The following is a 13,907-nucleotide window of genomic DNA, read 5'->3' as shown; positions in this document are numbered from 1 at the left end:
ATTGGAGAATTAAAATTATTAACATACACACGTACCCACTAAAATAATCGAGTCTTCTAATTGCAGAGGAAAAGAGTTTCATGAATCGGACAATTTATAGCTTTGTTGCGCGAATATATCACCTACATCAATAATATTACACACTATGAAATAGTTTTTAGTAGGTATACAAATACGTTATTAGTTATAATTTAGATTACGGACTAGACAGGTATGTGTGTGTGTGTGTGTGTAAATGCGAGTGTGTGTGTGTATGTGTATATATGCAATTAGGTACGTATAATATAATTTTATGTAAAAAGAGGTATAAAGGCGAGAACTACTGTTTTAATAATAATAATAATAATATACAGGCTATAAGGTCCTGATATGCGACCGTAGCTATTTATAAATATAATATAATATGTATGTTTGTACACAGCTCGTGTTATGGTTCTCTCTCTGTATAACCATCCAACCATCTATATATTATGGTGTCTAATGATCGTTGCTATTGAAATACGAGTTTTGCATTAGATACAGCTTGTCTATCGGATTGATCTGCTGGCCTGAAACCGCAGACGCAGCCCCGCCGACGTGATGGTGATGGTGATGGTGTTGGTGGTGCTGCTGTTGTACGTTCGGGTGATGGCCCGTGCCGTGAGCTACGGAAAGGTCTAGTGACATGGTGTCTGAACCGATCTCGTCCGCCGCGGTTATGCTACCGTCCAGCGACACGTCTGAACTGCAGAAACTGTCCACCGAATGATCGCCGATGTACGTACCTACGAACGATATGCGCAAATCGCGCGGATGTGTTAGACGATACAATAGTTACGTAGTATACCTAATAATATGTAAACACAATATATTTGAATTTGATTCATAAATACAGGGGCGAAAGCAGAAAAAAAAATTCGTTGGGGGGGATTGAAAAAATATGAAGTTTAATTTTTCGATAAATAGCTTCATTACATGCTTCATTACTAATTTTATATATATATATATATTTTTTATTCGCAAGTCTCTTGAAAAACTTTAAAACAAACATTTAATTTATAGGTCGTCATTTTTTTATTAATTTTTTTTTATATTTCGTGGAGGGGGGTTCAACTTTTAACCACTCCCTCCATATTAAATATAATTTATTAAATATATACTACGTATAAATACATATTTATATATACATGTATGTATATTTATATGCATGTGTTTCGTTTCCGAGGTAAAGGTAACGATCCAAACTCGTATGTGGTATATTAATAGTATTTTAAAGTTATGCAGTGAACAGACCCGTGTTACAATATGGATATCATACCTTCGGGCGAGTACGGTATGTTGGGGTTCAGCGGTTGACTGTTCTGATAGTTAGAATCGCTGCTGTCGTGCATGCTCAACGTACTCAAACTCAAATAATGATCTGGAACGCAAATAAATTAGTTGAATTATAAAATCGAATCGGGGGCAAAATACGATGGATCTGTCGGTTTCTATACACATTCGATAACTTGCGAATTTCGATTTTTATACGAGCCATCCGTTAGCTGTATACAATATCCGTATGATAAATATAATTGTACAGAATGTAAATACTGACCTCCAGAACATACACTAGACGTGGTGTTGGTCGGGTGTTCCGTTTCATTTTTGTCCGTGTTGTTTGCATTGTTGTTATTCATGTTCTTATCGTCCTGTTTGCTTTTCCGTTGGATTTTCTTCATTTTAGCTCTTTGATTTTGAAACCATACTTGTACCACTCGTACACTTAAGCCTGTATCTTTTGCGAGCGCTTCTCGGACCTGCGTTCGGAGAAAAGTACAAAAAAAACATATTGATTATGTGTATACAGTGTACGAAACTTTAGATGAAATGGCCTGAAAAATACAATTGATCACAAGAATGGCTATAGAAAATGTTAACGGGGAAAATCAATCCAGCAGACATAAAGGAGTATGAAAAAAGCCGATGAAAATGTTGTCCGACAAGCGAAATAATGAAAAAATAAAAATTAAAACAACCATAGGCATGCGCAGTGTTTCAAGTCATGACCATCAAATATTTTTACTGGGCTATTTATTTCTTTACAAATGACCTGTAGGTGCATAACTAGTATACTGTAGAAGCCTGTAGTGACTGTGTTTTTTTTTTTTGTAACCTATTTAATCACATTAAAGATTAACTTGGTAATTGAATACACTTTTCGGATAATTAACTTATTTTTAATTAAAGTCAGCTTGGACTGTTTGGCCCTAGGGCAAATATATTTAAACTGTCCAGGGGCAGCAAGAGCACACCCTGCTGCCCCTGTGCGTACGCTTATGAAAACAACTCAATTCGTACATACGCATATATTTTTTTTTCTTTTACAAAACGTCGAAACGGTACCCAATAATACAAAAAAGTAGGTAGATAATTCTTCAAGAAGTCATACCGTGACAATATCCTATACATTTGCCACAAATGTTCTAATATGTACAAATAATGAAAATTTAATTTTTTTTGAAATTAAATATAAAGTAAAAGTAATGACGATTAATGAATATTTAAATTTCCGGTTAAAAACATAACTGTATGTAATTAAGCAATATTATTCACATATTAGTTTTCCGTAGCTCATTATATTTATTTTAGTAATTCTCGGATCATTTATCTATATTTCTAGTGCTTTTTCTCGTTTCCATTTTCACTGGTCATTCTCTTCATTATTATACTCCTATACAATATAATTATATTGACACGTTGTTCTCACCTTTCTACAAGGTTTAGGACTGACTTCAAAAGAAGCTTTGAACTGCCGCCGTTGCACCGAAGTCAATATGGTCCTGGGTCTTTTCGGTCCTCGGCGGCCGTCTCGAGGCCTACAATTCTCATCCAAAACAAGGCCGTCGTCTGAAAAAAAAACACCCCACGACGGTGGTCAGCATCAATTCATTAAATATTTATTGCATGAACACGTGCGTATACGCAATAATAATAATAATAATATATGATCGGATGCAGTGGCGTAGCGATGTGGGTTATCAAGAGGCGGCCACCTCTCAATTTAATGGGAGGTGGGTGGGTATCAAAAAATACCAATTAGCCTTTGAACTTTTTTGAGTTCCCCACGTCACTGATCCAGTGTACTACTGTAAGGATGAGGTCATCGTTGTTATTATTATTACCTGGTTGCGGACTGCCCACGGTCTGTTGCATCAAAAATATTTCTTTTTCAAAATCCGTGCGACAGAATAGCTGTCCACCGCCAGCTTTGACCACGTATTGCTGGCCTTTCTGCAACGGTTGCATACAAGCCACACACGCGAAACATCCCACGTGATAAACGTGGCTGGGTCCGGCGCGCATCACGAGCTCTCTGGCTCCCAGTGGTTCGCCACACCGACCGCATTTGACGCCAAACAGTCTGCGTACACAATAACACGAACGAATTCCATATCATAACATAGTAATTATATCGAGTAATCGTGACTAGGCTCAGTGAAAACTTCTGGGAAAAGTACATATTGGGACACAGAGCCGCATTTAGGGGGAGGGGCACTGGCTACAATTACCCCGGGCGACAGTTTTTTGGGGGTACCAAAATTTTGTGGTCGGAAATTTGTTCATTTGTAAATTATTGAACTTCTAAAATTATATGTATGCCATTTATGTAATTTTCATTTGTGTTTGAAGCAATTTTATGTCAATCATTAGTGTTCAAGGCCGTATTTAGCACCTATTGGGCCCCGGGCCTGAAATTTTATATGGGCCCTTTTGACAAAACATGCTTTACAAAGCTGCTCACTACGCTCACAGAACGATAAATTTTTTTAACTATTTCACAAATTGTCAATTGCATTATAAAATTATAAAATTAATAGGTTTATACAATTTAGGTCTATAAAATTACTAATTTTAGTATGATAAAAAATGTGTATCGGCTTAAAATTATTTGGGCCCCTTTCACTCAGTGCTGGCCCGACAGTTTTCGGGACCCGGTGCAGAATTTTGCAGGGCCCCATACAAATATATTAATTTATTAATTTATTTAATTTGTTTAATTATTATTATTGTTTAATTATTTAATTTAATTTGTTTATATAAATTTATATTTTTTCGTATTATTATATAACTAAATATATACTATAACTGTATTTCGAATTGTCGTCGACGATAAACAATTTTACAAGTGCATGCGCGTATAATACTTCAATGCTATGCGTAATTGGTACCATCTTAATTTTCATCGATAACAACCCGTTTGTTGAGAAGACCACACGACTACGTGGGTGGCGATTTGCGTACTGGGACTAAATTATTTTTATTTACAAATAAGGTAATAATAGTAATATATAATTTGTGGAGCCCCAAGGGCGTATTTAGATATATTTTTTTTATGGGGGGGGGGACTATGGTATTTTCTCCAAATGAAATTCCTCAATTTAGCCTATTAAAAACAAAAGTTGAAAATTATTATACAAAATTTACCTATAATAACGAAAACAAGTAACAACTATACGACGTAAACCGATCACCGTGTAGTGTTATCGGTCATCGCCATCACTTCTCGGAAATTTTTTAGCTCATAGGGGTTCGTATAAAAATTGTACGGTGATTGAGATGCCACAACGCGTGTATATCAGTAAATCAATTCTAGGTAAAAGAAATCGAAATTACGATAATGCAGCAGTACCGTACGTCAAAATTAAGCACAATGTACCGATCTCAATAGTATAATATCGTTACGATTAAAATCGTCAGACCCTTTACATGAATAACTTGTTCGTTGTTACTAATAATTCTTTATAAAATTATATTGAACTTTTACGATTTACATCTGATAGGACATAATAAGTAGACTAAATAAACAATTCCTGGATTTCGGGGAGAAAGGTTGAAGCCCCCTCAGTCCCCCCATAAATATACCCCTGTGGGGCCCCATACAAGCGCGGGGCCCGGTGTGATCGCACCGCTCCCCCCCTAGGGCCGGCACTGCTTTCACTTGGTTACTCGAGAGGGCCCTGGGGCTATTTCCCCGACTAGACCCCCCCCTTATCCGGCCTTGTCAGTGTTTGTCCATGGCACTCACTGCGAAAGCCGGTTAGGTTATATTAGGTTGTTGAACACGACTTATACAATATTATTATTATTATGGTATACACCGCACGATTTAATCCTCAACGATACATGCATTTTTTTTTACCTTTTATTCGTTTCTGTACAGTTCTAATCTGCATAGATAGGTGTTTGTGAGTATCGGTAGGGACATAAGTATATAAATATAGGTTTCACATGGGAATAATTTTAAAAAACCTATAACTCTCTAAGCTCACGGCATACTATAGTGTAATACGAACAATTATAAATCAAATATTTTGATAAATTTATCTTTCAAATCTGTTCCCCATAAAAAATTAACCATAATCTACTTTAAAGAAAATACAAAGTGCATCGGTTGAAATTGTAGGTTTAGACCTCGAACTTCAATTTTTTCATGCCTGATATAATTGTGTAGAGGATTTATCCTGAATATAAAACTGAACTAAATCGTGTTGAATATATATCTTGAATGCTTTCCAGTTTACGAATAATATATTAAGTTGTGTTATCATTGTTTAAATGATACATCTAATATAAATATGATGTAATTTATATAAATTAACACGAGAGAAATCGAGAAAAAAATACATCATTGTACAACGAATAATACTAGTAATGATGTGACGTGAATGATAAATGTCAGTAATTGCAGTATGATACTAATTAATTTATAAAGATATGTAGTTATGATGTCAATAATTGTCAAAAAGTATAATAGTACGGAATAATAGTGTAGAATATAAGGGAATTCTTTGTGTAGTAAATCGAGGGTCTGTAAATAATATTTAGGAGACATTGATGGAAGAGCATAAAATAAATCTACGTAAAACGGTTGACTTTTACGTAATAGTATATTACACCAATACAAATATAAATAAAACGGAAAACAATAAAATAACCCCCTCATAGACGTCTTTGGTACACGTGTAAATAATATCGCTGTTAGCATAATAATAATACAAATATATATATATATATATATATCGTTTTGTGTATTTGAAATGTTTTCTATATATCTGTATATTTGTACATATGTATAATCAATGACGTACTTGGTAACTTAGTTTCCAGAGGGTGTTTTGATGGTAATTTTTCTTTGTTTATTTTTGCTTTTACTCCTTTCCTCTAGAATCATACTGTCTAGACAGTTATGAAAAACGGATTTATGTTATTTAATTTTTAAGGTAATGAATGTAATAATTATTAAAAAAAATATTATAATGAAAATAATATCTATGCACAACCGAAGATCATTACTGTACAAACCTATAATTCATATAGTAGATTTTAATGTAGAAGAATATTTACAAAAACTTTATAATAAACTGAACATCTGTAAATTTCTTAGTAGCAAAACACTAGAATGGACTGGACACGTGTTGCGTGCAGAAGGATGTCTTATAAGAAAAGTGCTCGATGGAAATCTGAATGGAAAAAGACCCATAGGGAGACCACGTCAAAGATGGTTCAATACTGTGAGGAAAGATCTGACATGAGTGGACCCTACCTATAACATCAATTTGGTAGTAGATAGAATGCAATGGAGAGGTATTGTAGAAGCGGCATTAGACCTTAATGGTCTGTTACAAGCCTAAGAAGAAGAAGATTTTAATGTGCATTATGATTTATATATGTCTTAAAACGCATTATAATAAAACGAAAACGACGATACGAACAGTTTAAAAAATCGAGATTAATATGTTAAAAATTACAAGTCGTTCCCGTGCGATCTCTGTTGCCGGTTTACAAATATACAAAAATAACTCTTAGGTGTTCTGCTTTCGGGGCACTGTCAGGGGGTACTGAAACGAATGCCTATAACATGTATAAGATATATATATATATATATATATGTGGTTCGTCACCTACAAATGTGGTTGGTCCCCATAATCGGTTACGTTTTTGTTCACGATTCTATAAAAGATTTTTACAACGAGCTTATAAGAGTGTCTGTGGGTGTCCGCGGCTTACGAACATGTTGTTTTCGTCCATCTCGTCAATAACTTTGACGTTACCGCGTGTGCACAACCGTCGATCGCAAAGCACTTTATAAGATCGACACAGTTCGACGTGAGTGCACTGTTCCCGTAACCCAAGGACAATCTCGTATTGCAGGCATGCATTTCGCACACTATACTGACCACTGCGTACGACTTCATGACGGCTACCGCATCGTGGCGCAAATCTTCAGTTCGGATATGTTGTACACACACACACACACACACACACACACAAACATAATAAATACGTGAACTCGTGTACGTATTACATATTATAAAAATGTATTTGCGCATAGGCACGTTTTACACGACAACGCTTGCGTGTACTACCCGGAGGTAGATAAATGTCGATCGAATTCTTCTCCGGGCGGTGTTTACCTGTCATAATCGTTTTTGCAGTACAATCCGTTATGGCGGTAGTAGCACGACTTGGACAGCGGGACGCCGCACGCCGAACACGTGACGCACTGCTCGTGCCAACTGCTCGAGCCCACTCGCATCAAGAATCTGTCCACGATCTTCGTCCCGCAGCCATCGCAGCTCGCCGGGCCATCACCGCAGTCGCCGTCTGCTGACAACAAATAACCGCTCAATTATCGCACACATGCACGCATAATGTTACGACACTACAATAGTAGTACCTACCACGTACGCGAAACGTTATGACGGTGATAGGGCCGAATGCGACGGCGGCGGCGGGGGGGGGGAACGTTCGGGGGAGGTGGTTGAAAAAAAAAGTAAAATGTTGTACGTTTCATTACTCATTGCATTATATGTAAATATTTTTATACATCTTGTTTGCAAGTCTCACGGGAAACTTTGAAACAACTATTAAATGTGTAGTAAGTCAGGACATGTTTTTATAACATTATTTTTGATATTTCGAGGGGACGGGGGGTTGAAGTATCAACCCTCTAAGTTCATGCCTGGACCGAGATTCCGCTGAGACAAATGTGAACTTTTACCGCAGACATTACACGTATCTACGTGTAGGCGCACACGCAATAGATGTAGTGTTATTAAAATTGGACGCATATCGTTTGATGTTGCCTATTACATCCACCAACCAACCATCACTCTGCTAGCACGTATGCTGCGGTTAAGTTTATTTACAGATATACTTAATAACTTTACTACTTTAATAAATGCTTAAATACACACCATCTCTTACAACGTTCGTGTGTATTCGAGCAATATTTATACTTCACAACGGTATACCTAAACCTGAGAACGGATAAAAAATATACAGTTCTTGTAAATATACCTATAGAAATAATGAATAGACCTTAAGACAATTTCGTAGAGACATTTCAAGAGGAATTGTAAATAGTATTAAATTCCAACGGTTCATCCCCGATCCCCAGGAATAATAAAAAAATACACTGGATATAAGAATACGAATAAAAGTTGTTAAAATCTTTTTCTCGTACAACTTCGTGCACGAAACAATGTTTTGGGTGAATTTCGAATGATATTTTTCGATTTTGACTTTAGAATGAAATGCTGAAAGCAGTTGAATGAAAAGTTACAGGATGGATTTATTTATTTCAAATAATTATTTTCATTTAATTAAGTATATTATAAATACGGAGTACACGAATACGATGTATTTTGACATTTTATAAATAACAAAATTGAATGATGTGCGATAGACCGGATAATTTTGAACAGCATAAAGGTAATTTATATGAATACCAATATTATAATTTATATTTTAAACTTAGTATCTATAAGTGTTAATAAGTATTATTATTATTATAATATTATATTGTACCATATAGACTTAAAGTGTTATACATGTAAAAGTTTATAAGCGTAATGGTAATGGACAGGCAGTTAATGTATTTTTAAATATATTATACTACATATTGTATATTGTATTACGAGATGATTCGATTTAGAGCGACAGATAGGGCATTCTAAAATTTCAATAAATCGTCTGCAAAATTAATTAAAGTAAAATAAATCACCATGCATTTAAAATGTTATTTATCTATAACTAAATTATCTCTCTGATAAAACTGTCCATTTTTTTAACTGTAAAACTAATTGCATTGGTATATACATATATATTATACCATGTTCGGTGGTTATTAGCTATTAATTATTATTTATTACAAATCAATTAAATATTTTTCTTTACGTAGATGCAAATCGATTTAATTAAATTTTATATATGTTAGTTTGAAGTTGCATTTTTTATAATAATTTACATTATGAATATCAATATAGATATTTCTAATGACGTGAACAACAATTTATTACAATTTTTAAAATGAAAAATATTGAAAATATAAACTTTATTTGAAATATTATACATAAATGAAACTAAACATTATCATTATAATATTTTTTACGTTCGTTAATATAGTTGTAAATAAATGATCTGCTTAAATTTAAATGTTCAGGACAGAATATATATCGTATACCATCACGTTATGCAATGCTTGTAAAGTAATTAAATTTATTTATATATTAAAAACATTCGTGCTTATTAATATGTTATTCGAAACCTTAGAAAATTAAATTATACTATTTATAAATATAGCAGTCAATTAAATTCTATAATTCTACAATAAATATAATAATGTACTATTTTACTACAATAATATGTGTGATGTAAATGCAATTTATTTTAAGTGCAGTACGGTGCTCAAGTAAAAACAATAAATTTGTACTTTGTAGGAAAATGGTTTAATCTATTTTTAGATAATCATTTGATGACCCTGAAGCACTATTTGGCATTTTCAGGTCGCGAATAATGCCGATTTTTATTATTTTAGAAAAAAAGATAATTATTTGATGGGCGAAATTTAAAAATTTTATATTGTTATAAAATTGTGATATAAATAAATTAATTGATTAATTTCTAAAAAAAATAGGCACATACATTAGTGTTTAAATTTTTAATAAATAATTAAGTTATAAGATATCTAACAACCTATTAATTATTTAATTATTATGATTGTTATTATAAACAAAATTATTTATTCTTACATTTCATTGATATTTACTATATAATCAAATATTGTTATAAAAATATCGACATCATTAAATAAATATATACGTAATACGATCGATTGCATGAATCCGAGTAACACCACGAATGCAATATACTATATTATGTTATGTATATGTATGTACTTCTGTAAACAAAATGGCACAACGTATGTCTAGAGCAAGTACATTGCCAATACAAACTCAATGATAATAACTCAATCGCGCCTATTTTCTATCATGTGTACTCACTGATTGATACAGATCTATCTATATCAAGATAAATGTAAAAAAATAAAAATATTGTAACCCAAATTTGTAATAGAAAAATTAACCAAAATAAAAGTGATTTATTTATATTATTTACTCCAACTGGAACTCTAATCTTTATTTTATAACCATAATCGAAACCGGTAGTGACTTATTATTTTCTTAAGTATTGAAACGGGGCCGAAATCGAAATAATCCTTAAGACTCCGAATTCCAAATCTTAGTCATTTTACAAATGTGTTAACGGTTTAAAGCTTACCTATAGATGTTATGTACTTTGAAACTTATCGAAGGCCTCATGTCTATTATAGTATAGAATATTACTATAACGTAAGGGCGTACCCTGGGAGGGGGTTTCGGGTCCGGCCCTCCCAGTGAAATTTCTATATACTCAACGGTTTAATAGTAAATAGTATAATAATAGTATATAGTGTATTTTAATTTCCCATTATCTTCAATATACAAAGTTTATAGATTATATAATATACCTATAATTTATAAACCATACTATAGTAGGTATATTAACAATAATTTGTTGATATTGAGTTATATTATATAATTATAATTAGAGAACAGATAAAATAAAAATGTTGGACCTCCCCATACAAAGTTCCTGGATACGCTCCTGCTATAACACGTACTGGCTAAATATACTATAATTGTATAATATAATTTATAACACAAACGTAGGTACTACATGTACGTAGGTATAAAATACGTATATATTACATCAAAATCAATTTTCGACGAAGTACACATCACGTAAGTCACAGACGGATAGTAACCGTGTAAAAAAAAACATAGGTATAAACTAGTGGTTTTTAACCAGTGCGCGACGCACGGCTCTCATGGGCATCGTCGGTTAGAAAACAATAGAAACTAAATATAAAACGGTAATATAATATAGTTTATGTTATCTTTTTTTGAGGTCGTGTAATAGACCGCGCACTTATACATGTACGCGCGCACGTGTGTGAGACAGATAGGCCGACTATAAATTTGAAATAGGCCTATTTATGGTTTTATGATACCGAATAGGTAACGACTTACTTCGATTACAATATGACAGTCAGAACTAACAATTTCTGAACAAGAACAACTGATAGACTTATCCTCAAATTGAGTAACAAAATCCAAATTAACATCATCATTTTTACCAGAATTCTGGATAACTATAAAGAAGCAGTATTCGTTCGTAGCCAATAAGACTATCGGTACTTTGATTCCATTTGCTTCTTTATACTTATGCGAAATGGGTTTTTTCGGCCTTGGCAGTAATTAAAACTAAATATAGATCAAGACTGAATACCGAAAAAGATATAAGAACCGCGTTTTCAAAATTTACGATGTATTATTATGATAATATTATACAATAAAAAAAAAAGCACAGCCGTCCAATCAAATATTAAAATTATTCCTATTGTATTAATTTTTAATTGTAAAAATTAATTTAATAGAAAATTGTTCCTGATATTAATAATTTTTTTTTTAATTTAATCGTTTAATAAAGTTAGAATAAATAATGCGAATTTGTCTATTTCAAATGTTCGTACAGAAGTCGTATATTTATTTCTAAATCAAAAGGACTCGTGGACCTAAAAAGGTTGAAAACCACTGGTATATACAGTAGCGTACGTAGGATTTAAACTTAGAACTCCATGCATACGCTACTGGGTACCTATATACTGTTATGGCCGATGCTCGATTGGATGAAAAAATTGAAAGAACAGAGGCGGCGGTTACCCGTTGGTACGAATAATAAAAGCGTTCCTCAATTCCTGACCGTTCATAATGCGTTTCGAACAACGACTGAAGCGTTTGAAATGAAAAAAAAAGTACGACAGCTACTCTTCCCGTCCGTCGGAGATGAGCACCGCGCGCGTTATATCTGAACGCGAGATAACTTTTAATCAAGTTGACTAATTTAATCAAGTTACAACTAAGTTTACATGTTGTTTAACAATATCGTGCGGGTACTCACAGTTGGAGATCCTGGGAAACCCATCCATGTCCCTGGCGACGTGCCGGTGCAGTATGTCCAGCATCATTTGATCGGATCGGCGCGGCGTCTTGGTCGCGATTGAAACGAACGCGTGTGGCGGCGGGTATTTTTAAAAACTATAATAATAATAATGTATTCGTGAACGACGTGGCGTCGGCGGCGGGTGAGCGGAGGGCGCGTGTTAGTGCGCGGTCGTGCGCGGGCGGTTAGGTACTAACGGTGACGGGCTCGATGAATCGATGCTGTCGTGTAGTTCGCGTCAACGGTGGTGCCGCACTGCACGGGATCGGAATCGGCGGCGATGGCGTTGCCGCCCGTGTTCCGCGAAACACGCCTACCGAACGCAGCGGTTGGCCGCCGGGACGTCCTATCGATCGGCCGGCTGTCCAATGATGGCCGACGACTTCCTGCCCCCCGCCGGCGTTCGGTTTCCCTGCAGCAAGTTCGCGGAGGCGTAGCGCTGCACGTCCGCATTGCCGGGTAACAAAGCTGCCGCCGCAGCTTCTCCATACGGTCCCCGCCTTTTATCGACGTTCGAGCCCGCGAATTCGCCGTGTCCGTGTCATCGCCCACCGCCTCGAAGATATTTCTGTCGCGCGTTCTTCCTTGTCGTCCATTCACTTCATTACTTCCGTTTGCCGTCCGCGCGTCACCCGCACCGTAACCGTACGCAGTACAATATAATACCGTATACGATATAAAGTATACATACACATAGTACAACGTAATACCCGGCGTTTCTTTTAATACCGGCTTCGTATACCACCGAACACGCACGCGGTATAGGTATGCACCGGACACGTTTAGCGCATATTACCAACGTAGGTATATACCACGGTATTTCCACGCACGTGCGTACCGCGGTATATGAGAACGTCCGTCCTCGTATTACGTCGCGTATACTTATACACGTGTAATTGTGCAGCTACTTGCGTGCACGTGCGCAGTTTTACGACGTCATAATCGTGAGTATACATTCTGTGCACGCACCCGTATCTAAGGTTGCTATGTGCTATGTAACCTATACGCAGCGGATATCATCGGTGTCTCGAATCGATCGTGGTTGAAAACAAATGCGAACGCAGAAAAATGTTTATCCTTTACCCGTATTGAAATTTTGAGGCCAAAAAATTTCTTATAATTAGCGAAACTTCGACTTCTAGACGTTAGAAACGTCGCGATGTTCCATTGCGTACATTAAATGTCTGATTTTTGATGCATTATATTATACATCTGCATAAATATTGCAATAATATCCCCGGTATAATAAGATATAATATTTTAAAATAACCTACTCGTTTTGTACGTACGCTACGCGTATGCGCATGAAGTTTGGTTTAGCTATATGTGTAAGTTTATAGTATACCTAAAGTAGATTATAAATATATAAATGGTAATATTTTATATTTTATTTCATTTAATTAACTGCATTCGACGATTTTAATACGTACCTCTATATTACGTCTGCAGCATCTACGTCATATTTATAATACAAATGTTTGATATATTATATTATATATATAGGTGTAAATATTTTTATATAATATCATACATATATGTATACAGTTTATTGAAATTTC

The 13,907-nt window shown here is 34.9% G+C and overlaps 1 protein-coding gene across 2 annotated transcripts; it reads right to left on the bottom strand.

Moving 5' to 3' along the window:
* Positions 1–307: 307 nt before the first annotated feature.
* LOC112692754 (LIM homeobox transcription factor 1-beta-like) lies at positions 308–12,626 on the bottom strand. 2 transcript variants are annotated; one of them, XM_025567537.1, is made up of 7 exons: positions 12,307–12,626; positions 7,437–7,629; positions 3,144–3,382; positions 2,729–2,868; positions 1,577–1,778; positions 1,298–1,399; positions 308–764 (listed from the first exon to the last, which is right to left on the bottom strand). In XM_025567537.1, the coding sequence occupies exons 1-7, from the start codon at positions 12,371–12,373 to the stop codon at positions 478–480; spliced, it is 1,230 nt and encodes a 409-aa protein (XP_025423322.1). In that variant the 5' UTR covers positions 12,374–12,626; the 3' UTR covers positions 308–477. The 2 variants fall into 2 exon arrangements, with proteins under 2 accessions (XP_025423322.1, XP_025423323.1); XM_025567538.1 differs by having other exon boundaries at positions 7,437–7,626.
* Positions 12,627–13,907: the final 1,281 nt, after the last annotated feature.

This window comes from Sipha flava, unplaced genomic scaffold, assembly GCF_003268045.1.
Source record: "Sipha flava isolate LNK unplaced genomic scaffold, YSA_version1 76_pilon_pilon, whole genome shotgun sequence".
Classification (NCBI taxonomy): Eukaryota; Metazoa; Arthropoda; class Insecta; order Hemiptera; family Aphididae; genus Sipha; species Sipha flava.
The sequence above is the reverse complement of the archived record's forward strand: the minus strand, read 5'-3'. Positions and strand labels throughout refer to the sequence as shown.